The sequence below is a fragment of the Boleophthalmus pectinirostris genome, unplaced genomic scaffold (genome assembly GCF_026225935.1).
Source record: "Boleophthalmus pectinirostris isolate CB_2022bp ecotype Guang Dong unplaced genomic scaffold, ASM2622593v1 HiC_scaffold_23, whole genome shotgun sequence".
Lineage (NCBI taxonomy): Eukaryota > Metazoa > Chordata > Actinopteri > Gobiiformes > Gobiidae > Boleophthalmus > Boleophthalmus pectinirostris.
In genome coordinates, this window is record NW_026571207.1 from 6,353,591 (window position 1) to 6,381,180 (window position 27,590).

Consider the following 27,590-nt stretch of genomic DNA (forward strand, 5'->3'; position numbering starts at 1 on the left):
GCTGTCGCTGCTTTTTGGTGGGATCCTTCTAACCAGTGGCGTGACGACAGCTGTAAAAACTACAACTCCCACAAAACGGACTAAACGCACCACCCTCACAGGCTTCTGAGAGTGGAATACTGGTACACATACATATGCATAACATATATACATATACATACATACCATAGACCGTAGTATATGACACATACATGCAGAAATATATAATATATAATAATAATGATAACAACAGCACAAAAGTTTATTGTTTAAGATCATACAAAATAAACAACACTAAGAATGAAAAATGTACAGATTTTTTTCCCTTCTTTTCTCCGTTTATGGTCGTACAAACTAATAATAATAATGATAACGAAGGCACAAAAGATTGTCATTTATGGTTATACAAAATAAAATATAAAATATGTTTTGTTTTTTTTTTGTTTTTTTTCTCTGTTTATGGTCAAACAAACTAATAATTATGATAACGAAAGCACAAAAGTTTGCAAAATAAACCACACGACGCAGGCACATCTTCAGAGTCACAACCACCTGTGGAGAAACAGAGATAGGAAATAATTTAGTTCAACCTAATCTGTTCAATCCTGTTCATATTTTGAAACAGACCCCATCAAAACTTAAACTAAACCCGACGACATAAAACAGCACATATGGAGGAAAAAGTGTGTACAAAGTGTAAAGGCTTCAAGTGCAGTGATCTCCAGAGCTCACATAACGCCCACTCTGCCCTCAGCCCTGCTCCTTTTCTCAGAGCAAAATGACTGTGACATCTTTAAAATCCACTTCACTACAGCCACATGAAAGTCAATGATATTCTTTCATTCACAGTTTTTTTTCAATGGCTTTAGCACATTAGTGAAACTTGGTTTAGTTTGATCCTTTGATTCAAACCTGTATCTCTATAACAGGTGCTCACATCATTTGGAACATTTCTCAGACTCTTTCTCAGAACACTTGACCCAGCTCTCGTTCACAAACACATGATCAGTGAATTCTTTGTTTTTTCACTACAGGACGCTTACTAAAACTTTCATTATTGGAACTTAAACATAACAGCAAAACTCAACATTTAAGAGGACACAAAATCTTTTTACTCATGAATCAAATAGAGAGAAAGGTCTTTGCAGAGAGTACAGTATACATACACCTATGATGCAGCAAATATATCTACACTGCAGATACTAAAGTGTAGTACTGTATGTCTGATCTCTTTTTTCATACAGTCTGTGCTCTCAACTGAAACCCTTCTTATCCTTTGTTGTTACAGATTTTGGGTGTTCATATTTAGTTTTTGCCAATTAAACTGGGGAGACCTCTTTATACTGTAAATCTACTCTTTTTTTTGTATTTTTCAATTATGTATTGTCTGTTTTTTCCTCATTGTTATTGAAGCACACACATCTGTCTTTATTTTAATTACAGTGGACTGGAAATTTCAAAGTACTTCTGTTCAGTACTAGATAACCAGAGCTGAATTGGTAAAAGTAATGGCCTAATAACTGTAAAATGTGGAAAAGGCACTTTATTGAATTATGTAGAAATCAGGGTAATCTTCATATTGAGGCTGACTCTGTTGTGGGCAAAATCGGCTTTCACATCCAGCTACCCTGTGGCCAATAAACTAAAATAAAGAGCTGTCTCTGGGCCAGGAGATTCTGTGCACATCTGAACACATAACACCTCCTTACAAACACATGTGGCTACATGAGTATACACCACAATACCAGCTTTGTATAAAAGAAAGTTTAAACATTCTGAGACTTTCTGGGCCAACTGTGACCAGTAAACAGTCTTATTACATCTATCTATCTATCTATCTATCTATCTATCTATCTATCTATCTATCTATCTATCTATCTATCTATCTATATTATATATATAGAGAGAGAGGATATCAGCTGAACCAGTATTTGGAAGAGTCAATTCACCAAATTTTCACAGACACCTGTATCAGATCGGTGCACCCCTCATGTGTGTGCCCTGCACAGGGGTAGAGGTATTGAATGGGGGCCCATCCAGGTTCAGGGGCAATAGGCGGCCACCTACTGTTCCCTGTTGGTAGTGCCGCCTCTGGCTGGGTCAAGTGTTCTGAGAAAGAGCCTGAGAACTGTGTGATATTATGAGCAGTGTTCCAAATGATGTGAGCACCTGTTACCCTGTTCAGATACAAGTTTGAATCAAAGCTTCAAACTAAATCACTTTCAAAAATTGTAATTTAATAAAAAGTGTAAACAAAACAAGACTATGGCCTCTCATTTAGACTCCACTCATTGTATAAGATGAAATGATTCAAATGGAAATGATTACAGCCACCGTAGTCTCCCCAGAATCTATAGAAATGCTGTGATGTGTTTGCTAATCTGACATATATTATTTTTGTTCAGCATAAATATAGTTGATCAAATCAATGCAGTCCTCATATCAGTAATGTGCTTTTACTGTGTGACAAAAACACAGCTGTGTGTGATCCCAGATTCAACAAACACATGACCAGAGTCTGAGAGTTTAGATGGAAAACTGGCTCTTGGGGGATGATTGATCAGTAAAGTGTGTTTAGTAAATGCCTATGTTCAATAGAGAAGTGTGTTAAAGTGAAAAAAGGACTCCATGAGTCAGTTTGAGAAAAGAGAGCAATGTGTGCGACTGCTGTCACTACTCACTCCAGTGTCTCCAGTCGACAGTGAGGACTCTGTTCAAGCTCCAGGAGCTCCTTCATATCTGATTCACTCAGACTGTTATGACTCAGATCAAGGAGTGTGAGATGTGAGGGGTTGGACTTCAGAGCTGAGGCCAACGAGGAACAGCTCCTCTTTGACAAACCACACTCCCACAATCTGAATAAAGACAATATAATGTGTTAAAATCCATATAAATACAGATTGTGTTTACATGATAATATAGTCACACTAAAAATATGAAAAGCATGAAAACTGTTCTAAATGTTGTCAGATATTTTCTGGGCCATTTAAATCAACAGTACACTCCACCATGAATATATTGTAAATATTGATACTGAAGTCCAAATTTACCAGAACAATTCTCCACCATTGAGCCAGGAGTTGTTCCTTGGACCAGTCCTTTTGACTTCTATTTGAGAAATATAATTTACAAGTAACAGTACTTTTCTTGTCTCAATTGAAATATCACTGCTTTGGTTTGAGTGTTTAAGCATTAACCTTATCTATCAGCATAGGGACAAAAAATGACACCACCAAGTCAAGTTACAGCCCAGATCTGTGGTGACACGCGCCCACTCAAGAGTAAGAATGGAGCTCAACAATGACCACCCACAGTTCCAAAAGTACATTTTTCATTCTTTTTTTTTTTACTAGACTTCTTCACAAAAAAAGTATAATAAAAGTTTAAAAGTTTCCTCAGGGCTAAACTCCGTGTTAACTAAAGACCATAAGACCTATCATCTTATTTAAAATCTGTTTCTCAAACTCAGGGCAGTTGCTCGCCAACATGGTGCCCTAAGCACAAATGGCCTGGACTTGGACTTTGGATGGATAGTTTCACAAAGATTCACAAGCCTGATTTATGGGTGGTGCCCCCACACGCACTCAGTGCCCTACACGCTGTGCGTAATGTGCATGTGCAGCTCTGCTGAACCTTTGTAAACCACTAAGTTATTAAACCATTTCGCCAAATCTTGTGTTTTAAATGTGCTTTTTGGACTTAAAACAGCATCATGGCTATTAGTTACCACATAGTTGCTTGGCCTCCTTTGTGGAAATTTTACTTCTGAAACCTGAGCTAACTTCGAAGTGTGCAGGACTGTTGATCTCTATGTGAGATAGTTAAGTTTAATGCTATACTGTGGTACATTAAGGGCAACATAATGGTATCTCCATGCAGACAAGTAGGTCTTAGAGAGGTTTTCCAACCTCATTTATCAAGTGTTTGCTCAGCTACAAAACATACAATCATGCTAAAAATGAAGCAAAACTCTTACGCAGACACTGTAAAAGACGCTGTGTTGCTCCTTTTATTTTAATGAATTTGCAAAACAAGGCCTTTTGACTGTCCCATGACTTTGAGACTTTTCTATTTGATAGAATCTTCCCTGTCCTAAAGAGAAGTCTGTCTCAGGTCCTAAAGTGGGACACATCCACAAACTGAACATGCTGTTTTTTATTTTTGAACTCACAGTTTTGAGCCTGGATTAAAAACTGAGGCCTAGAGTGTCATTAGTTTTAATATAATTCTTGCCCACCTCTGAGTCCAAGTCCAGAGTAAATACTAGAGGTTATTATGGCCGAGCTCTTTAGTTAAAGCTCTGAAACATGACACAAGTAAGAGGCAGTGAACTGACCTGAGAGTCTCCAGTCGACAGTCTGGACTCTGCAGAAAACCACACAGATGAGACACTCCTGAATCACACAGTTTTGTGTTATAACCAAGGTCCAGGTGTGTGAGATGTGAGGGGTTGGACTTCAGAGCTGAGACCAGAGAGGAACAGCTCTTCTCTGACAAACCACAGTTCATCAGTCTGAATAAAGAAAACATGATGTTGTTAATGTCCATAGTAAACTCAAATTAGACTATAGACAATTTCTGAATAATAGTACAATGAAAAAGGATCATCAATAACAAATGCATATTTTTACTAAAGTCAGTACTCTTTCTTAGGTCAAAATTCTGATTCCTCTTTTCACAGTTCGATGTCTGTAAGTGACAAATGTTTTATTTTGGCAATATGAAATTATATGAAATTTTTGTGTTTCTTGCACCGTACCTTCACACATGATTGAGTGTTTGTAATATTTACGGTCTTGGAAATAGCAGAATAAATAAATCCCCATTTATATCCAGACAAAACTTCTTTTACAATTACTGAAGAATAGTAGTTTCTTTAGTGAAAGCTCTGAAAAAATGACACAAGTAAGCGACAGTAAACTGACATGAGCGTCTCCAGTCGACAGTCTGGACTCTGCAGAAAACCACACAGATGAGACACTCCTGAATCAGACAGGTCCGTGTTAACACTCAGCTCCAGAAGCGTGAGGTGTGAGGGGTTGGACCTCAGAGCTGAGACCAGAGAAGAACAGCTCGTCTCTGACAAACCACAGCCCTTCAATCTGAATAAAGAATAAATAATATGGTTAAAGTCCATAGAAATGTAGATTATGCTTATAGAGACATGAATAACAGTTCAATGAAGGGGGTAATACTGTAAATAAAAACAATGATACCTGAGCAGTGAAAAAAGTTAGTGATACTAAGTTATATTTATTTGTGTCACTTTTTATAGGATTCATTTTGTTCCATAATCATTTTCTTGCATGACATATTTACTTCTACTTGAGTAATATTTGTATTAAAGTCACAAAGTTTTGAATCTTCTCAGCTTTTGATGTCTTCAAGTGACTAAAGTTTTATGCTGACTAGGGCCCGAATGATATATATCGGACGGCTGATACTGTGGCGGCAGTAGCTCAGGTGGTAGAGCGTTTGTCCACTGATCTGAAGTGTGATTCCAGCTCCCACAGATGAATGCTGTTGTTGTGTCCTCAGGCAAGACACTTAACCCACCTCGCCCCCAGTGTCTGCGTACACTGGTGTATGAGTGTGTGTGTGAATGGGTGAGTGGTTCCTTGTTGTAAAGCTCTTTGAGTGGAAGGTGAAGGTGGAAAAGCACTATAGAAAAATGTGACTATTTACCATATGGGCACTTGGAGACATACTGGCTCTCCACCTAAATCTCGCCTATATGGGCCGATTGTCCACATGGGCATGTTATACCTTGTTATAAAGCTTTGTCTCTCTATATTATGTCCATTTAATCCAACTTACAGACAGATAAATGTACTAATATGTGATGCCCATCAATATTTATCAATATTTATCTATGTCACTCATGTGCGCTTGTTTACACCCGTGCACAGCCATAGATTCATGTGCGCAACACTGAGGCGCTGGTTTTAAACGCTCTTGTGTCTGATCCACAATACTGACTATAAATAAAAGTGAACTTCAGCGCACTTTAGTCCACCGGTAGTTCACTCACTTTCTTTATAGGCTAGAATGTCATGCAAAAATGCCATTAGGCTGACCTACTGTCTTTAAAATGACTCTAAAGAGGCAAAATAACAATGAATGTAGCCTAAACAAACCCAATTTAAAATCCAGTAGAGCTAGACCTAAGTTTTCTAATCAACTAAAGATTTACAATGAATTTTTACATCAAGGTTAGTCCGTATGAAATCAGCTGCCCTCCCCTATGAGCCATCTCAGATTTGGCTGAAAAAAAGTTCAAAAAAATTCTAAAATCACCAAATGAAAAAATCTCAAATTTTAGCTCAATCCCTTCACTCTTTCCTGAGTTATGGCCCATTGAAATTTTGGGACCATGCTCACTTTTTTGGAAGCCTTAATTTATAAGCATGTTTGAGAGACCATAACTTCATAGAAAATAGAGCTAGGAAACTGAAAATGTGCATCATTGTAGATTCTGAATCTGTTGTCAAATATTGGGTATCTTTATTAAGGGGGGTGCTGGGGCCCCCAAAATCTCAAATTTGTTTGCAGCAAGATCTATTTACTTTAGACCTCAAAAATTGAAAAAATAAATATATAAATAAAAATTGAGCGGTAACCAAATGTGAGATTTTGGGGACCCACAGCACCCCCTTATTAAAGATACTCAATATTGACAACAGATTCAGAATCTATGACCAAGAATCCACAAAAATAGAAATTTTCAGCTTCCTAGCTCTATTTTCTATGAAGTTATGGTCTCTCAAACATGCTTGTAAATTAAGGCTTCTGAAAAAGAGAGCATGGCTCCAAAATTTCAATGGGCCATAACTCAGGAACGACTATAGGGATTGAGCTAAAATTAAATTTGAGATTCTTTCACTTGGTGACTTTAGAAAAAAATTTTTCAGCCAAATCTGAGATGGCTCATAGGGGAGGTTCCTTGAAAATGGCTGATTTCATCCAGACTGACCCATCACTAAATATATTGGCTTTTATATCCTACAACTCCCATTTTATCGGTATCATATTGATCGGGCTCTAATGTTGCCAATATGAAATTAATTGAAAAGATGTGTTTCTTCCACTGTACCTTCAGATATGATTAAGTGTTTGTAATATTTATGGTTTGTTTTGGAAATGGCATAAACACTTTTGTAAGTTACATTCACTCACAATTCCTCTGTTACACTCAAATATGTTCACTCTTACTCAAGTCATTTTTGGATCAATTTTTTATTATTATTTTTTTTATTTGAAAAATTTTATATAAAAGTAACAGTACTTTTACTTGAGTACAGTCATCAGCTACTCTACCATCTCTGAGTCCAAATCCAGAGTAAATACTAGAGCTTATTATGGCCGAGCTCTTTTGTGAAAACTCTGAAACATGACACAAGTAAGAGACAGTGAACTGACCCGAGAGTTTTCAGTCGACAGTCTGGACTCTGCAGAAAACCACACAGATGAGACACTCCTGAATCAGCCAGGTGTGGGTTCTCACTCAGATCCAGGACTTTGAGGTGTGAGGGGTTGGACTTCAGAGCTGAGGCCAGAGAGGAACAGCTCATCTCTGACAAACCACAGCGCTCCAATCTGAATAAAGAATACATGATGAATACACGTCCATAGAAATATAGACAGTGCCTGTAGAGACATTGTGAATAACAAATTAAAGACATGATAATGATAATACAGTGTTTCCCACAGAAAATTGGTTAGGCAAAGCGATGCTGCCAAAAAAGTGAGATGGCACGGACAAAAATATTAAAAGTGAGGAGCGGGGGTTGTGAAGTTATTCCATGTGACGACCGTAGTCTTGCGAGGATTCACGTGGTTTGGAGAGATATAGTCAAGGCGGGAACCACTTGCTGTCTTCTAGTTCTTCTAGTTTTTTTAATATTTTCTGAACTCAAGAGATACTGTAGACAATGAGTCACACTAAAACAAGAGTAGAACAAACACGAAACAACAGCAGTCTCAATTCAGCCGAGCCAGTCTCCTAACACACCAGTCACGTATAAAAGGAGTTACATTAACACATTAACAGTTACAAAACAAACTACAAAAGGTGTCAACCCTGAGCTAAACACAAAGTATTAATTCATTACAATATGAAAAGAATTTCTGAATATGTCCTTTTTTGTGTGTGTGTGTTTAATGCCAAATACTTAATTAATTGTTAATTGTATTTTCCATTTACTTAACAAATATTTCCCATTGAGATTCAAAATATCTTGGACAAATCAATACACGCATCACAAATTTCGGACTTCTGGTCATTGCGCAATGCATACTGGGAAGGATTTTCCAAAAAAAGTGAGCATCAAACCGCCATGGTTGTTTTCCCAGTGGAATACATCTATTGACAAAGCCAATTTTTTCTAGTCTTTTGAACCATATGGCTTTTGTGTCTGGTTTTGATATTGTCATAATTTTAGTTTTGGGATTCGGACATCATAATTGTGTGGTTGTTGGATGTCCTAACAGCGGAAAATGGGCTTCAGAAGTTTGCAAACTCCGTAAATGCAAAAGGGAATCAGATCTGTGTGAATCTATGTGTCCGAATCCCATAACTAAAATATGACAATATCAGAACCAGAAACAAAAGCGATATGGTTCAAAAGAAGTTTGGCTTTGACAATAGATGCATCCCACTGGCAAATCAAAGATGGTGGTTTGATGCTAATTTTTTCGGAAAATCGTTCCCAGTATGCATTGCACAATGACCAGAAGTCCGAAATTAGTGATGCATGTATTTAAAACATAAAATCACAAAATGTCACATTATGCACCATTTGCATCTCGTGAAAGCTCTGAAACATGACACAAGTAAGAGACCGTGAACTGACCTGAGCGTCTCCAGTTGACAGTCTGGACCCCGCAGCAAATCACACAGACGAGACACATCTGAATCGGACAGTCTGTTATAACTCAGCTCAATGTGAGTGATGTGTGAGGGGTTGGACAAATCATACTGCTCCATTCTGAATAAAGAATACATGATATGGTTATACATCTTATATGACAGTTTTTCTCCAGGGGCGGTTCTACGTCAGGGGCCACCTCTAATCTGATTGGCTCCTGAAGTACCCCTGTTGTGTCAATCAAGTAACGAGAAGAACAACGAGAGAATTCAATGATCCCTGATGCAATTCCACCTTTAAACTCTTGGTGGCAGTAGATGCATTGATACAACTTAATGGGAGAAGAAACAGACCTGTGAAGGACTTTTTTTTTTTACTGTTTATCCTTGAAACGTCTTTGTGTATGTGTGTGCACGGGTCTACATCTGTAAGAGTGCATGTGTGTCTCTGTGCGTGAGTATGTTTGCATTTAATGATTGTTTTATATATTGTGTCCTTTATGCACACAGGATGAATAAATGAGAAAATTATTATGAACTTTACTGCTTCACCATGTTTTATATGTGTTTAAAAAAAGGTACTGGATGACCGTCCAAATGTACTGGCACCGTACTGAATTAATCATTTCTGTGCTTGGATGAACCCCTTAATTAGCCAGGCTGGCGCCACCTAGTGCCTCCGCTCAGTTTCATTTCTCTCCATCGACTAGGTCAGGAATTACTAGATGGTTCACAAAAACCCTGGAAGTGCGAGTTTGGGCACTAGTCAATCAGCGAAGAGCCATACATTATGTGTTGGCAACGATTTCCGAGATCGAGGATTTAAAGCCGGAACAAAGAGAATGTTTGGTGAATTTTATCAAGGGGAAAGACGTTATTGCCCTTCTTCCTACAGGAGTTGGGAAAAGCTGAATATACCAGTTAGCCCATTGGCGCATTGCATATGTCATGATCAAATAGCAGCGATTGGTTAAATGAAAAAAGTATCTGCCTACTGTTGAGCGAACGAATTGTAACGCTGCGAGGTCAGACGGTTTCTACGACGTGAAAGCAGCCGATGAATCAGGCTACCCCTTAATGGCCCCTATTTCAGGAAAATCCTAGAATCGCTATTGATTGTTAAAACTAGAGCCCGACCGATATGGATTTTGCTGTGGCCGATATGAAACCGATATAATGGGAGTTGGCGCTGCCGATAGCCGATATAATCGCCGATATATTTAGTGATGTAAAAATTCACTGTAAATGTTGAATTGTTTAAAAAACTTAGGTTTGGCTCTGGTGGATTTTAAATTGGGTTTATTTAGGCAACATTTATTGTTATTCTGCCTCTTTACATCATATTTACAGACAGTAGGTTGGCTTAATGGCATTTTTGCATCACATTCTAGACACTAGTGATGGGTATTCCAGTTCTTTTTAGAGAACCGGCTCTTTTGGCTCAGCTCACTAAAAGCTGCTGGTTCTTTTGGCTCCCAAGCGGCTCTTCAGATTGTTTTGTTGCAAGCAGGTCTAAAGCACGTCTAAAGCAGGACTGAATCAGGACTGAACCAGGTCTAAACCAGGACTGAAAAAGGACTAAACCAGGACTTATTTATTTTATTTTATATTATATTTATTATTAATTTATTTATCTACAGTCAAATATGCTCGTTTTTTTTTTTTTTTTTTTTTTTTAATCCTACGTACACGCAAATTTCTCAAAGTTTCGTTTTGAGCCGCTGCCGCTGTCAAACCACGAATCACGCGGCGTGAAGAGAAAAAAAGTGAGAAAAAGAGAAAACACGGCTCCCAATAAGGATCAGACTCCCGTCGTTCCCTTCAAAGAGCCGGTTCTAAGAGTCATTTCGTTCGCGACGGACCCATAACTAGTAAAGAAAGTAGCGCTATTAGCCATCCATCCATCCATCCATTTTCTTCCACTTATCCAAGGTCGGGTCGCGGGGGCAACAGTCTGAGGAGGGCCTCCCAGACTTCCCTCTCCACACACACTTCCTCCAGCTCTTCCAGGGGGATCCCGAGACGTTCCCAGGCCAGCCGAGAGACATAGTCCCTCCAGCGTGTCCTGGGTCTTCCCCGTGGCCTCCCGAGGGAGGCGTCCAGGAGGCATCCGAAACAGATGCCCGAGCCACCTCAACTGGCTCCTCTCAACGTGGAGGAGTAGCGGCTCTACTCCGAGCTCCTCCCGTGTGACTGAGCTCCTCACCCTATCTCTAAGGGAGCGCCCAGCCACCCTGCGGAGGAAACTCATTTCGAGCGCTTGTATCCGCGATCTCGTCCTTTTGGTCACTACCCAGAGCTCATGACCATAGGTGAGGGTAGGGACGTAGATTGACCGGTAAATCGAGAGCTTCGCCTTTCGACTCAGCTCCCTCTTCACCACAACAGTCCGATACAGCGACCGCATCACTGCCGACGCTGCACCGATCCGCCTGTCAATCTCACGCTCCATCCTCCCCTCACTCGTGAACAAGACCCCGAGATACTTGAACTCCTCCACTTGAGGCAAGGACTCTCCACCCACCCGGAGAGGGCAAGCCACCTTTTTCCGGTCGAGAACCATGGCCTCGGATTTGGAGGAGCTGATCTTCATCCCAGCCGCTTCACACTCGGCTGCAAACCGCCCCAGTGCACATTGCAGGTCCTGGTTCGATGAAGCCAACAGGACAACATCATCTGCAAACAGCAGAGATGAAATCCTGTGGTCCCCAAACCGGACCCCCTCCGGCCCCTGACTGCGCCTAGAAATTCTGTCCATAAACACAATGAACAGAACCGGTGACAAAGGGCAGCCCTGGCGGAGTCCAACATGCACCGGGAACAGGTCTGACTTACTGCCGGCAATGCGAACACAGCTCCTGCTCCGGTCATACAGGGACCGGACAGCCCTTAGCAAAGGGCCCCGGACCCCATACTCCCAGAGCACCCCCCACAGGACACCACGAGGGACACGGTCGAATGCCTTCTCCAAGTCCACAAAGCACATGTGGACTGGTTGGGCAAACTCCCATGAACCCTCGAGCACCCGATGGAGAGTGTAGAGCTGGTCCAGTGTTCCACGGCCAGGACGAAAACCACACTGCTCCTCCTGAATCCGAGGTTCGACTATCGGCCGGATTCTCCTCTCCAGTACCCTGGCATAGACCTTACCGGGAGGCTGAGGAGTGTGATCCCCCTATAGTTGGAACACACCCTCCGGTCCCCCTTCTTATACAGAGGGACCACCACCCCGGTTTGCCAGTCCAGAGGTACTGTCCCCAACCGCCACGCGATGTTGAAGAGGCGTGTCAGCCAAGACAGCCCCACAACATCCAGAGACTTAAGGTACTCAGGACGGATCTCATCCACCCCCGGAGCCTTGCCACCAAGGAGCTTGCCAACCACCTCAGTGACTTCGGCCAGGGTGATGGATGAGTCCGCCTCTGAGTCCCCAGTCTCTGCTTCCTCCTCGGAAGACGTGACGGTGGGATTGAGGAGATCCTCAAAGTATTCCTTCCACCGCCGGACAACGTCCCCAGTCGAGGTCAACAGCTCTCCCCCCGCACTGTAAACAGTGTTGGTGAAGAACTGCTTTCCCCTCCTGAGGCGCCGGACGGTTTGCCAGAATCTCTTTGAGGCCGTCCGATAGTCCTCCTCCATGGCCTCCCCGAACTCCTCCCAGCTCCGAGTTTTTGCCTCCGCGACCACACGGGCTGCAGCACGCTTGGCCCGCCGGTACCCGTCAGCTGCCTCAGGAGTCCCATGAGCCAGCAAGGCCCGATAGGACTCCTTCTTCAGCTTGACGGCATCCCTTACTTCCGGTGTCCACCACCGGGTTCTGGGGTTGCCGCCGCGACAGGCACCACAGACCTTACGCCCACAGCTCGAGCAGCTGCATTGACAATAGAGGCCGAGAACATAGCCCACTCGGACTCCATATCTCCAGCCTCCCCCGGAATCTGGGAGAAGTCCTCCCGGAGGTGCGAGTTGAAGATCCCTCTGACAGAGGGCTCCGCCAGACGTTCCCAACAGACCCTCACAATACGCTTGGGCCTGCCAGGTCCCTTCCGGCTTCCTCCTCCGCCAGCGATCCCAACTCACAACCAGGTGGTGATCAGTTGACAGCTCAGCCCCTCTCTTCACCCGAGTGTCCAAGACACGCGGCCGGAGATCAGATGACACGACGACAAAGTCGATCATCGACCTCCGACCTAGGGTGTCCTGGTGCCACGTGCACTTATGGACACCCTTGTGCTCGAACATGGTGTTCGTTATGGACAAACTGTGACTAGCACAGAAGTCCAATAACAAAACACCGCTCGGGTTCAGATCGGGGAGGCCGTTCCTCCCGATCACCCCTCTCCAGGTGTCACTGGCGTTGCCCACGTGGGCGTTGAAGTCCCCCAGTAGAACAACGGAGTCCCCAGTCGGTGCACTGTCCAGTACCCCTCCCAGGGACTCCAAGAAGGCCGGGTACTCAGCACTGCTGTTCGGCCCGTAGGCTGACACCACAGTGAGAGACCTGTCCCCGACCCAAAGGCGCAGGGACACGACCCTCTCGTTCACCGGGGTGAACTCCAACACGTGGCGGCTGAGCTGTGGGCCTATAAGCAAGCCCACACCAGCTCGCCACCGCTCCCCGTGGGCAACGCCAGAGAAATGGAGGGTCCAACCCCCTTCAAGGAGTTGGGTACCAGAGCCCAAGCTGTGCGTAGAAGTGAGCCCGACTATATCTAGCCGGTATCTCTCAACCTCCCGCACAAGCTCGGGCTCCTTCCCCCCCAGCAAGGTGACGTTCCACGTCGCCACAGCCAGATGCTGTGTGTGCGGACCAGGCCGTCGGGACACCCGTCCCTGACCGCCGCCCAGTCCTCTATGCACCCGACCCCTATGAACCCCTCTGCGGGTGGTGAGCCCACAGGGGGGTGGACCCACGTCGCCCGGCCGGGCCCCGTGGGCAAAGGCCCGGCCACCAGGTGCTCGCATTCAAGCCCCAACCCCAGGCCTGGCTCCAGGGTGGGGCCACGGCTGCGCCATACCGGGCGACGTCAGGGTCCTCGATATTACACTGTTCATATGGGTTCTATGAACTGCTCTTAATCTGCCCCGTCACCTAGGACCTGTTTGCCATGGGAGACCCTACCAGGGGCATAAAGCCCCGGGCAACATAGCTCCTAGGATCATTCGGGTACGCAAACTCCCCCACCACGGTAAGGTGGCAGTTCAAGGGGGAGTTCACAGCTCATTTACATATCAGTGCAGGTCCAGTAGCAAATATACGGCCAATATAGTCACTGTAGAACAGACCAATAGAAAACAGTATGTTTATGTGCGGGAGCTACAGCAGCTAACCCATAACAAATGACAAAAACTAGCTTCAGAGTCGACATATTTCCAACACTCACCGCTCATACAGGCTCCTCCTCACATCACAAATCTGCACTAATAAATGTCCTTTTAATCCAGACTCAAACCGATTGTCCGTAAAAAGAACATAATCTCAGTGTTTGGATCTGTGTCTGCAGGTGTAAACAAACACATGTGAGTGACGCGACTCTGTGGTGTGTTCAGGGACAGTACAGACACACACAGACAAATGACTCCGTAGATAAATACTGATGTGGAGCCACATATTAGGACATTTATCTGTCTGTAAATTGGATTAAATGAACAGAATGTAGAGAGTCTAAGCTTTATAACGAGGTGTAACATGCCCACGTGAAATATTGGCCCCTATCAGCAAGTATATCGGCCGATAGCTTAGGGTTAGCTTAGGGCTGATGGCCGATATGCCTAAAGTTGCTCATATCAGCCGATAATATCGGCCAACCGATATATCAGTCGGGCTCTAGTTAAAACACTGCAAAAGAAAAAAAAATTTAATTGTCAACGGGAGAAAAGTTTTGTCCAGTTTTGAATGAAGACATTTCGCTGCTCAGTTCTGGTCGTAGTTCTACTGGGCCTTATAGCTGCATGGCAACACTGAAACACCTATTTGTTTACAGGATCTGTTTTTTTAGCTGGGTATATTGAAGTGTGAACTATGCCTGAGTCATATTAGCATAATCATTCAGGCCCCTGATGGGTGATCTCACACCTATTAGCCGACAGCCTGTCACTATTATTGATTTAGCTCTGAGCATAGTGTTATAAACAGGAGATAAATGATACTTAAGCCACACCATTCCTGCTCAAAGAAGGCTTCTTTAACTCCCCTGTCAAACCTTTTCTTTTGTCTGGCTAAGATCTGTACGTCACTATCCTCAAAGGTGTAGTTGGTACATTCTTTTATGGAGCGGCTGTTTAGTTTCTCCAATGTAACACTGCAGTCTTCACTACACTGAACAGACCGCTAAGTCGACCGCACTGTTTTGTTTGTGGCTCTGGGTTTTGTCCTTTGGGTGAACCAGTGTCTGTCAAAAAACGTTTGTAGGTTTGAAATAAAACGGTACATCATTAGGGAAGTAACAAACTGTTCTCTGAATTAAGTTCCTGTCAAGGGATTGTAAGAGGGAGAAGTAGCATGTTCACAGTTTTGGCCTCCACAAAATATCACAAATTTGGCACCGAGGTTTGGATATCATTACATCCCTAGACATCATGCTGTCTGTTTTTTGAACAGGGGGGTTTAGTTTTCACTCTGCAAAACTTTTGTCCGCTTGACAGATAAAATTTTTCTTTTGCTATGGATCACACCTGGAGACTGTAAGACTACATAGACACATATTTGCCATCCACTGCACCAAGCCCCTAGTCTGATTCAGCAGCCGGTTTCACCTCATGGAAAACCGTCCGACCTCGCATCATTAGAATTCGTTTGCTCAATGGTAGGCGTGTACTTTTTTTTTTAGTTTAACCAATCGCTAGTCGTGTAACAATAACCGAAATATTGTCATATCGTATCGTCAAAGTTCTTAAATTAAGTTCTTAAATTAAGAGTTATGGTGCAGAAATAGCTAAAAAAAATGTATATATATATGTAATAATAATAATAATAAAGACATAGGGAACTACATAGACCATGATCCTTTGTTCCATTTCAGTGTAGACTACAAGAAGAAATAACAGTTCTAAGCACTTTTAAGTCTTAGTTCTTTGGATTAAGTCTTGTAAAAGTATTTTAAGAGGAAAAAGTAGCATATTAGGCTCCACAAAATATCACAATAAATATCGTACCGTGAGATGTATGTCATGAAAATATTGTACCAAGAGATTTGGATATTGTTACATCCCTAATTATGAACCTCCCACCATATCGTAAGCTTTCATACGATATCGCCCCTACCAATCACAATTTGGTTGTGACGTATGTCTAACGGGGCTAACTGGTATATTAAGTTGTTCCCAAATCTCGTAGGAAGAAGGGCAATAACGTATTTTCCTTTGATAAAATTCACCAAACATTCTCTTTGTTCCGGCTTTAAATCCTCGATCTTGGGAATCGTTGCCAATAATGAATATATGACTCTTTACTGATTGGCTGGTGCCCGAACTCGCACTTCTGGGGTTTTTGCGAACCATCTAGTGTATTCTGATTCTTGACATAGTCGCTGGAGAGAAATGAAATTGAGCAGAGGCACTAGGTGGCACCAACCTGGTCCCCACAAGTCCCCACAGCTTCAACTCATTTCTCAAAAACGTGACTTTAGTTAAAACCTTGAACACATCTGAATAAAGAATAATGTGGTTCCGGTCCAAATAAATACACATTGTGAATAATAAAATAAAGACATGATAATATAGCTTTAATAATAATTAAAGCCGCATGTGGTGTTAAAAGCCCTCAGCCCCCCATGTGACTGCACAGCTCAGCCTGGAATAGAAACCAGAGAGCGACATGTTTCACTCTTTACATTTGAACTCTGACATTCGCAATGGCTACAACTTTAGGGGGAAAACTGCGACACAGTTCTGACAGTAGCAGCAGTAGTATAGTAGTAGTAGTAGTAGTAGTAGTGATAGTAGTAGCACTCATTTCCTTCTTCAGTGGCACTCTTTGATAACGGCTAAAACACCACATATCTTTGTTACACCCCCTATGAAGACCACAGCTGTTTCTACACAAGTTTTCTACACATCAGTGAATCTCAAAGTCACTTCCGCTCAAATAATAACATTGAGTTGAAACCCAAAAGTGCAACTCAGCTCGGCTCAGACGCCTCTGCTCCAAACACTTTCACTTTCGTCTCTGTGTTGAAGCTCAGCGATGTGACCCCTGTAGATTATGAACACGTTAAACCACTGGGGGGGCGCAATTTCCCAAATGGATTTAGTATATCTGCTTGTGATCTCATTCTCATGGTTACTCTCAATGTTGGGAGTAACATGTTATAAAAGTAATGAATTACTGTAATGCATTGCTTTTTGCTGTAACGCAGTAATGTAAGGCATTACAGGGGAAAAAATTGTAATGTTTTACTCGGTACAAATGTCAATAATGCGCGTTACAATGTTTTTTAACCCGGATCGAAGTGGTGGGGTTTTCAGTTTTCTTCATAATAATCACAGCGAAATCAGCAGCGGTGAAACGCCGGAGTCGCTCCTGCATAGACCGTCAGGTTACCGCGGGTGAAAGATTAGTCCTGGTTCTGGTATAGTCCTGATTTGGACCTGGTTTGGACCTGGTTTGGACCTGGTTTAGTCCTGGTTTAGACCTGGCTTAGACCTAGTTTAGTCCTGGTTTAGTCCTCAGTTCAGTCCTGGTTTAGACCTAGTTCAGTCCTGGTTCAGTCCGGGTTCAGCTCTGGTTCAGTGTTGGTTTAGTCCTGGTTCAGTCCATATACAGAGTAAAATTTCAGCATCTTCAGTTATTTTGGTGAGAGTAACTTAAAAGTAATGCAAGAGTCATGTAATGCCTTACATTTTAAATGCCGTAATATTGTAATGGAATGAATTACTTTGAAATGACAGTAACAAGTCATAAATAATGCATTACATTTTTAAAGTAACAACAGTGTTTATTCAACCAAATCCCGTGTGTGCACAAACAAAGGACCCTCCCCTCAGCTCATGGACACACATTAGTCTCTCCCCCCTCAGCACACGCATTCTCTCTCAATAAAAACAATAAACATTAAAGCCACGTCCCCACTCAGAGAGACATGTTTCACTCTTTACATTTGAACTCAGCTCCGTTTCAAACAAAGCTTTAGTCATTTTAACTAAACATCTGCGATCCCTGTTGTCGTGGTTCCAAGTGATGATTATTCGTAAAAAAGCTTCTCATTTCCTGCTTCAGTCCCATTCTTTGATTAAGGCTAAATCACCATGCATATACCCTACGATAAACCTCATTGGAAGAGTTTATCTGTTTTCTGTGGATGCCAGTGAATCTCAAAGTCACTTCTACTCAAATAATAATAATAATAATAATGTAAACTTGAAACCTAAAAGTGCAACTCACCTCGGTTCATACGATGCCTCTGCTCCAAAACACTTTCACTTTCGACACGCAGCTCGGTAACGTGACCAGCCCCTCCCCTCTGTGGATTATGTGTGTTATGAGCAAGGTCGAACCACTGGGGGGCGCATTCTCCCAAACACAATATGGATTTTCTATCTCTGCTATTATATCTTCTATTTTTACGCGTATGGCACAGTTCATTCACAAAGTAATTCAGGTAAAGTGTTTGACAGGATGTAGCTATATTCGTGCGAGATTATAGTTTTAGTTATAGAGACGTCTGTGAATTTAAATCACTCCACGACGTCTGTTTTTTCTGTGTACATTCGCAGTGGACACAGCACAGTTAACTACCTGTTTTTACGGACTTTATTCCGGAAATGGCGGATTGATAAACACGCCGAAACAAGGCAAGATCCTTTTAATCCCCGTTGGTTTTATTTTAAGTTTGTTTTTAACAGAATGCACCTGCACTGTGGCGTCAAACACGGTGCTTTTTACCATATTGACCGATGACCACGATGATCCACACGGTCAGATTCTTTATGAAACAGCCGCAGTCTCTTTTAATCCGTTCACGCAGAGACAGCCCCTCCATCCAAACTTTACAAACTTTGCACCAAAAGCACCCAGACTTTCCACACACATACATATGACCCCAGTTATAATTTACCAGGGGACCTCAAGACGAATCCCCCTGTGAATATTTATTTTTATTTTTTATATTTTTACTTTAAATCACAATACAAACAAATCAAAACACAAATAATCTTAAAATGAACCTTAAAAGAGTTGAGTGCCGCTTCAATTACTCAGCTAAACAGAACCTTTCAGTCATATGCAGCGAAAGGAAACCGTTTTGAGTCAGGATTTAAAATAAGAAATGCAAAGAGATGAATAAAATAAGATAACAGCAATGATTTACATCATTGACCTGTTTTTAACATGCATACTCCCTATGATAAGTACTTAGAGCCACAGTAATGTCACTTTTTAGCCATAAATAAAGAAAACACAAAAATAAAATTTCGGTGAAATTTCTATTTCATCATTTAACAGGGTAATAAACTCTTAAAGAATGTTTTGTGTCGATAGGAGCGGATCCAAAGTTGGTGACAGAAAACAGCGCTCCTTTGCCTGTGCGTGTGCGCAACGTGATTCTGACCAATCAGAAGGAGAGAGGGGCGGGGCTTAGAGCTGAGATGCGCAGCGCTGTAGAGCTGGTGCCTGCAGACAGAAAGAGAAAGGAATGATCTCATAAAAACTCATTTAAATGTTCAAGATGCTGATACTGCTGCAAAACAAAATTTCTGTGCACATAGAGAATAAAATACTCAGCTCAGTGTTAGAACAAAAATCTCTTCATTTTAGAGGTGCTGAAAATATGGCTTAAAAATGATATCAGTCATGTCAAGTTGAAGCGTCTTGCCTAAGGACACAATGAAACTGTGGAATTAAACATATGTTTTTAAATTGGAAGTTTGATTTGAGCTTGATCCTGGTTCAGGTCTGTGGATTGTACGACATTATTTAAACGGGTTTTGTTTGGTGAGCATGTGGCGCTCTCTGGTGGCACACTTAGGTAACACACGTCTAAAATTGCTTAGAAAAAAAGAACCGCCAAAAAAGTAAAATAAAATTAAATACAGACAAATGCAATGTACAAATGACAGTTGTTCAGGATTTTTTTCCCCGGTGGGTACTTCAGTGTTCAAAATGAAGACAAATTAATAGAAATGTGTAGAGTAGCCAAAACTTTTACTCAAATAAGAGTAACATTACTTCTGTTAGGATTTGTGTTTTTGTTCTCTCCCCCTCCCTTTTCTGTTTCAGAGCTTGAGTGTGGCAGGGGGCGTGGCTGGCTTTTTCCGGAGCAGATGAGACACACCTGCAATCAATCCCTTCATCTACCTCAGTATTTAGCCCTGGTCTTCTCATCACCACTTTGCCAGATAATTCCGTCCTGTTCGGTAGCGTCACCTGGCTCTTGGATTTATTCCCGTCTTGCTTATTTTTTGCCCTGGATTTACCTACTCCTGTTTTCTCCCAGGTGTCTCCTGGTCGTCTGCCGTTGCCTCCGGAGAAGTTGGCCAGCTCCCTGCCTCCTCAGCCTGCCTTCGTTTGTACAATAAACTGCTTAAACTTGATTGTGTTCTGATTCTACTTTTGGGTCCCTCGTCCCCCACCTTAACAACTTCTAGGCAAGGCAAGGCAAGTTTATTTGTATTGCACAATTCGTACACAAAGTAATTCAAAGTGCTTTACAGAATAAGAAATACATTAAAATCATAATAAAAACAAATCAAAACATAAATGGTCATGAAGATTAAAAATAAAAAAGGGAGACATAAATTGGAGAGAAGAGTGCGGAATGAAAACCTTTCAGTTATATGCACAGTTAAACAGAAATGTTTTGAGCCTGGATTTAAACAGCGTCACAGCGTCTAAATAGTATAACTTGAGTCGAAGTATAAAGTAAAACTGATTGAGCAAGAGTAATAAAAAATAAAATAAAAAATGGGAAAGGCACTCAGCATCTGTAATGTAACAAAATCTGGTATTCTCAATAGGCACAAAAATGAAACAAACTGAATCAACTGAAATAAACACAAAAGTTCAAATCATTTCATATCCACTTTTGGAGACTCACAATGGGAAGAGAAACCACAACCTTTACTGAAGTAAAACTACTACTACTTCAATAAAAATGTTACGCAAGGAGTAAAACTATACTGCTAGAAAAGTACTCTGAAAAGGACAATTACATCAAAAAGTCCTGAAATTAGGGAGAAGCAAATATTTACTGTATCTCCAGATATGTAGACATGTTCAAATCAATCACAGCTTTTACTGATAACAATTGTAATGTAGCCTAATGATTTATATTTAATAATAATAATAATAATAATAACAATAAATAAATAAATTATCAAAAATAAAATAAATAAAATACATAAATAAATAAACACAAGAAGTAATAAAAACTAAGTAAATAAATGAATAAATAAATAAATAAATAAATAAATAAATAAGCACATAAATAAATAAATGGACATGATGGGTTGGCAGTTCCAGAGCTAAAATCCAGCAGGTTTAAATGAAAAAAAAAAAAAAAAAAACACAACTCCAGGTCTGTTTGTGATGAGGAAACAACATTATAGATCAGAAAATTTTGTAATATGGCTCTTTAAAGTTCACAAGAGTCACGTGTTTGCCTCTCATAGTACCTTTAAACTGAGAGCCTTGTAACAACATCTAGCCGGTCTCCAACTCTCTCTCACGCCACCACAGTGCCCTCTGCTGGCGTGTCCCGTCCTTGCACCTCTTTAACCCAAATCAATGGGATACATACAGTAATGCCTGGCTTACGTTACACGCAGTTAATCGCATACGGTGCACAGCTGGCTTCTGGAGTAAGTCTATTTGGTCGTATCCAGCCGCTGTGACATTGGCAATAAGCTGTGTCCAGTGGAGTGCTGATGCGTGAATGGATTGTATTGGACGGTGCGGGCTTTAGAGCACTTAAAAACACTATTCTCTCCACTCTCTGCTCCATTGCCTCGGTCAGACATCTGCACAAAAGGAGGAGAGCTGTGCAAAAGTCCAGTCCTGAAAAAATAAAGAACATTTTCTCTGCGGTACAAAGGAACAATCGACGTATGTTTGTTTAAAGAAGGGCTGTTATGGTTTTTTTTTAAAGTGTTCTACCATGTTATAACGTTGTCCCTCATCAAAAAGCATTAATAAAGTGGTTTTAGATGTCGTCCATGCATGTTCGAGTAATTTAGCTCACCCGGGTCCTTTTCGAACCCTCACTTATTATTGAACAATTTAAAACTCATAATTTGAATGGGAAATGTAGCATACAACAGGAAGCTGAAACCCATACCAATCAGGTCACGTAGAAGTGTCTTGCTTAAAGACACAGTGGCATCATGTACAATCCAGTTATTGCACCTAAAAACAGGCTTTATTTAATTAACCTGTGGCGCACTCTGGTGGCACACTGAGGTATTACCTTTAAAATCGTCTTGTTAAAAAGAAAAAGTGATAATAAATATGGACAAATTATTACTGTTTCTTGTGTTGTTTTGATTGTCTGTTATTATCATTTATACAAGAACACGTTTACGAGTGAGGGGAGGATGGAGCGTGAGATTGACAGGCAGCGTCGGCAGTGATGCGGTCGCTGTATCGGACTGTTGTGGTGAAGAGGGAGCTGAGTCAAAAGGCGAAGCTCTTGATTTACCAGTCAGTCTTTGTTCCTACTCTCACCTATGGTCATGAGCTCTGGGTAGTGACCGAAAGGACGAGATCACAGATACAAGCAACCGAAATGAGTTTCCTCCGCAGGGTGGCAGGGTGCTCCCTTAGAGATAGGGTGAGGAGCTCAGTCACACAGGAGGAGCTCGGAGTAGAGCCGCTGCTCCTCCACGTTGAGAGGAGCCAGCTGAGGTGGCTCGGGCATCTGTTCCAGATGCCTCCATATTTACAGCAAACAAATTATTACAGTTGCTAATAAATGTGCAGGGCCTTTTGCAGTATTATAAATATCTTTAATTGTCAGTTGTTTACATCACTTTTTAGATTAGTACATGTGAAATATGACAGATTTTACAGATACACTTCCAGGAAAACGTCTGGACACACTCTCATTCAATGTTTTTATTTGATTTTTCTACATTGTATGAACATATGAAGTAAGATATATGGAATTATGTAGTAAAGAAAAAGGGTTAAATAACTACTAAATGTCTGTATTTTATAGAGATAGACTTGTTAGTGTATTGAGTGTTGGAATTTCAGTCTCCAGCGTTGGCCGATGTTTTGTTTTTGGCCACCCTTCTGCCTAAAGAGCACACATTAAACTTTATTCTAACACATTCACACGAAGAGAGATCTGCACAAAACATGACTACCCTGCCTCTACTCTGCTCTCTTACAGGTTTGTGATAAAATGTCTGTGGGTGCGTGTGTAGTAAATTTAAATTACAGCAGAGCTTATAGGCCACTGTTTTCTTAGTTAAATAGGCTTTGTTTAATTAGTGTGTGGCGCACTCTGGTGGCACACTTGGGTAACACGCCTAAGATTGATTGGAGAGAAAGAAAACCCCAAAAAGGAAAGGAAGGAAAGTTTTGTATTAAGTATTTACATTGTAAATCTGGACGTAGTTCACGTTCTCTTTCCTGTGTGGTTTGTCCTGAACTGTGGAGATTGACGTCAGGTTTACAGTGACTGCAAGTGCGATTCAGGACTCACGTTGGTCCAGCAAGGAAAAAAAAAAAAAGCCCCCTCCCTCACTGACCTCTGACTTCTGCACCCTCCCACACTGAACTCTGACCTCTGCACCCTCCCACACTGAACTCTGACCTCTGCACCCTCCCACACTGAACTCTGACCTCTGCACCCTCCCACACTGAACTCTGACCTCTGCACCCTCCCACACTGAACTCTGACCTCACCCACACTGACTCTGACCTGCACCCTCCCCGAACTCTGGCCTCTGAACCCTCCCCACACTGACCTCTGCGCCCTCCCACACCGACCTCTGCACCCTCCCACACCGACCTCTGACCTGTGCACCCTCCCACACTGAACTCTGACCTCTGCACCCTCCCACACTGAACTCTGACCTCTGCAGCCTCCCCCACTGACCTCTGGCCTCTGAACCCTCCCACACTGACCTCTGCACCCTCCCACAATGACGTCTGCTTTGTCCTACACTGACCTTTGACCTCTGTGTCCTCCCACAATGACCTCTGCACCCTCCCACACTGACCTTTGACCTCTGTCTCCTCCCACACTGACCTCTGCGCCCTCCCACACTGACCTTTGACCTCTGCGCCCTCCCACACCGACCTCTGACCTCTGTGTCCTCCCAAACTGACCTCTGACCTCTGCACCCTCCCACACTGACCTCTGACCTCCGCGTCCACCCACTCTGACCTCTGCACCCTCCCACACCGACCTCTGCGTCCTCCCACACCGACCTCTGCGTCCTCCCACACCGACCTCTGACCTCTGCAACCTCCCACACCGACCTCTGACCTCTGACCACAGCAGAGTGTGAATAAAAACTCCGCAAGAATTCTATTTTTCCTGTACATCTCAGGAGAGCAGTTTTCAGGTCATTCCACGTGTGTTTTTGTGTGAACCCTCAGAAAATCGTGCTGCTTTGGTCAAAACTCACTGTCGCTGTCGTTGGTGTAAACAAAAATCTGCAAGTAACCCACTCCTCAACAACGGTACGGATGCTCAGAATGCATAAAGTAAGTGAGGAATAAAGACCAACATGTCAACAAACGAACAGCTATGGGCAGATGCAAATTCTGTTAATAACAAAAAGAAAGTAGCTGCCCTTCTTTGAGTCCTGCATTGACAAAGAGAAAAAAGAACCTGGGTGCACCCTTTAAACCTGCTGCGTGAGGAAACCGGTCTGTTGCGCAACTTGGCCCAGCAGCTTCAGCTGGAGAAACATCACACATAATTCAGATGAGCGCAGAGGAGATGAGAAAAAGTCCTTACAAACCTTGGCCAGGACATGCGATTCCTGGGCAGTTTATAGAGCTTCAAGGATTTGCAAGAATGTAATTTTGGCTCTGTCTTTGCCTCTGTTGTTTCCATATGAGGAGCCAAACTTAACAGGAGACTTGAGCTCCTGTTCTTGAGGGAGAAGCTTAACTAATATTGCTAATGCTGCTGGGGCTCTGCTTCTGCTCCTCTGTTGATGGTCTCTCCACTGCTCCCTGAGCTGCTGTCTCTTGAGTTTCTCCTGTGGACCTTCACTGAGCTCCTCTACAGATGCTTCCAAACTCCTAGTAGTGCTAAAATGTATCTCCCAAACTTTTTTTTTTTTCTGGAGACCCATATTTTAAAAGTCACAAACCTACGCGACCCAAGTCAACAGACATTATTTGTACATCGCAAAATAAAGGTGGATTTGACTATTATTGAACATTAATGACGATATTTTATTACTGACTGAGTGATCGTGTCTCTCTGAACAATTAGTATTACTCAAGTTTTAACAGTTTAAACAATAATAGAACAGCAATAAAAGGTATCCATGAGTCACCTATTTGGACATTAAATGTAGCCCATTTCTTTTTCTTTTCAACATTCAATTGAACCAGCAATACTGGAACAAAATAGTCAATCAAATAATTACAAAATGATTAGAAATTATACAAAATGTGTCTTAACATTTCAACATGCGTCAGAACTGTATATTGCAGACCTACATGCAGATCGTAACAAGCCACCTAGTGCCTCTGCTCAATTTCATTTCTCTCCAGCAACTAGGTCAAGAATCAGAATACACCAGACAGTTTGCAAGAACCTAGGAAGATGTAGACCTTGCACCGACCAATCAGTGAAGAGCTGTGAAGCCATGAAGTCAAACTCAAGCGCCTGTGTGGGTCCCTTTTGTGGTACAGTAAACATGGTCTCTCCACTGCTCGCTGAGCTGCTGTCTTCTCAGTTTCTCCTGTGGACCTTCAATGAGCTCCTCTACAGATGCCTTCAAACCCCCAATAGTGCTAAAATGGCATAAAAACAATGCCATAATTGCAATAGAAAGAAGATGATATTTAGTGTACTTTTACCCTGCTGTTTGGGGTGTAGCACAGGAGGAAACTCAGTACGGAGAAGCATTTTAGTCTCGCTGATCCTTTGCTCCTGACCCACTGGGAAGATTTAGACTTTTTCTCTGTAGAGTCCATGTTACGGCTACAAGCCTCCAGCTCCTCCTATAGCCATATCTGTTTAAATCCCTGTGTGTGTGCAAGCCTCCATCTCCAAACCGGCTGTGATTGGTGGATTTGATTTAAGATGGCATCTGGTTCCTCTCCAGCTGATTGGTGGAAAGCTGTAACACCATGCCAATCCTGGGCCTACAACTTCAGCAGGAGCCGTATTAAAGTTTTGCATCTATGTCACAAAATGATTTTGTGACATAGAGTTTAATTTAAAATGGTGTTTATGCCGCCATATTGGAGGTCAAACTATCCATCTGGGCCATCGTGCAGTGTGCGATAAAATTTGAATTAAATAACAATTGTTTTACCCTGTGCTGCTATTGGATGTTCTGGTCAGAGTCAATCTGCTAAAGAAGGAGGCCAAAGTATCTTTCTACCGGATCCCAACTGATAGAGATCGCAGGCAGAAGTGGATAGCGGCCATAAAAAGAGAGGGATGGGAGCCCAGTGAGTACAGTCATCTGTGCAGTCAGCATTTCATTTCTGGTGAGGGACCATCTCCACACATACGAAGAAGGGAGTTACAGTAAATGAAAGATACCAAAATATTTTTTTTTCTCATAGGTATGAAGAATGATAACCCACTTTCACCAGATTACGTCCCATCCATCATTATTCACGTACACCCCATCACCACTGAAAGACAAAGCAAAACGTTCATTTATTTCCTATAAATGAAGATCTAACATGAAAAAACAGATACTGGAGGTTAGGCACAAAGCGAGCATTGATTAAACTAACAAAGTGGTCCATCAGAATTAGATCGGGATGTATTCCACAACCCAGGAAGATGACTTTAGCTTTATACCTTTCTAATGACGGCTGGTCTAAACAAACTGGTGATTTCGGACAGTTTCATGTTGTTTGTGCTGTTTAAAGTAGCCATGATTATATTGTAAACTGAATAACACCATCCAGATTAACCCCAGGCTTTACCTCCAGTATGGCCATCAAAACATTAAATCACGTGACTGCCACATCACATGCAAATCCTCAATAAAAGGACCTGTCCCCTGCCACTCATGGCTGCTGTTCTGACTTTGGACTGCATGCCACTGAGTTTCTTGTGTTGCTCTGGTTAACTGTGTTTGAGAAACTAGTAGTCCTTTGTGACTTAGGTTGAGACTGGTTTTGATTTTCTGTTATTATCATTTATATGCACTTTTAGCTACTCTGTTTAGAGCCTCTTTGTGTTAAATAATGTAAATATCATGTGAAGAATCCCTCAGTCCTCCAGGTAGAATCCATGGCGAGGTGAAAATTCAGTTTGTCGACTGAACAAGACTGGCTGAAGACTTTTCGCAGCTCATCCAGGCTGCTTCTTCAGGCTTCTATCTTCTATTTACAACTCCATCCTCAAACCTAATTCAAAACAAACAAGAGAACAACACGTGTAGCCAGGTCTGGTCCAGAGGTGTGGAAGCCCCATTATGGCCATGAATTGTTCTTCTAATTAGACCCCACACCCTGCACAGGTCAATAGACATAACTAACTAACAGAAACTGGAAACAAGTAGGTGCATTAGTTTCAGAGCGGTTACTTAGCTCCTCCCTGCAGACAGATCTAAGGAAGTGTCCACCAGCGTCTGACCAGAACTGAAGAAG

The 27,590-nt window shown here is 42.2% G+C and overlaps 1 protein-coding gene across 2 annotated transcripts; it reads right to left on the bottom strand.

Moving 5' to 3' along the window:
• Positions 1 to 217: 217 nt before the first annotated feature.
• Positions 218 to 18,294, bottom strand: LOC110162191 (ribonuclease inhibitor-like). 2 transcript variants are annotated; one of them, XM_020927053.2, is made up of 7 exons: positions 18,228 to 18,294; positions 8,832 to 8,966; positions 7,399 to 7,575; positions 4,905 to 5,081; positions 4,316 to 4,492; positions 2,661 to 2,834; positions 218 to 531 (listed from the first exon to the last, which is right to left on the bottom strand). In XM_020927053.2, the coding sequence occupies exons 2-7, from the start codon at positions 8,963 to 8,965 to the stop codon at positions 522 to 524; spliced, it is 849 nt and encodes a 282-aa protein (XP_020782712.1). In that variant the 5' UTR covers position 8,966; positions 18,228 to 18,294; the 3' UTR covers positions 218 to 521. The 2 variants fall into 2 exon arrangements, with proteins under 2 accessions (XP_020782712.1, XP_055014954.1); XM_055158979.1 differs by lacking the exon at positions 4,316 to 4,492.
• Between the last annotated feature and the right edge of the window lie 9,296 nt (positions 18,295 to 27,590).

Coding starts and splice junctions, on each gene's coding strand:
- LOC110162191 (XM_020927053.2), bottom strand. CDS start 8,965: ATGGAGCAGTATGATTTGTCCAACCCCTCACACATCACTCACATTGAG. Junction 7,576..8,831: donor TGTCAACTGGAGACGCTCAG/GTCAGTTCACGG, acceptor TTCTTTATTCAG/ATTGGAGCGCTGTGGTTTGT. Junction 4,493..4,904: donor TGTCGACTGGAGACGCTCAT/GTCAGTTTACTG, acceptor TTCTTTATTCAG/ACTGATGAACTGTGGTTTGT.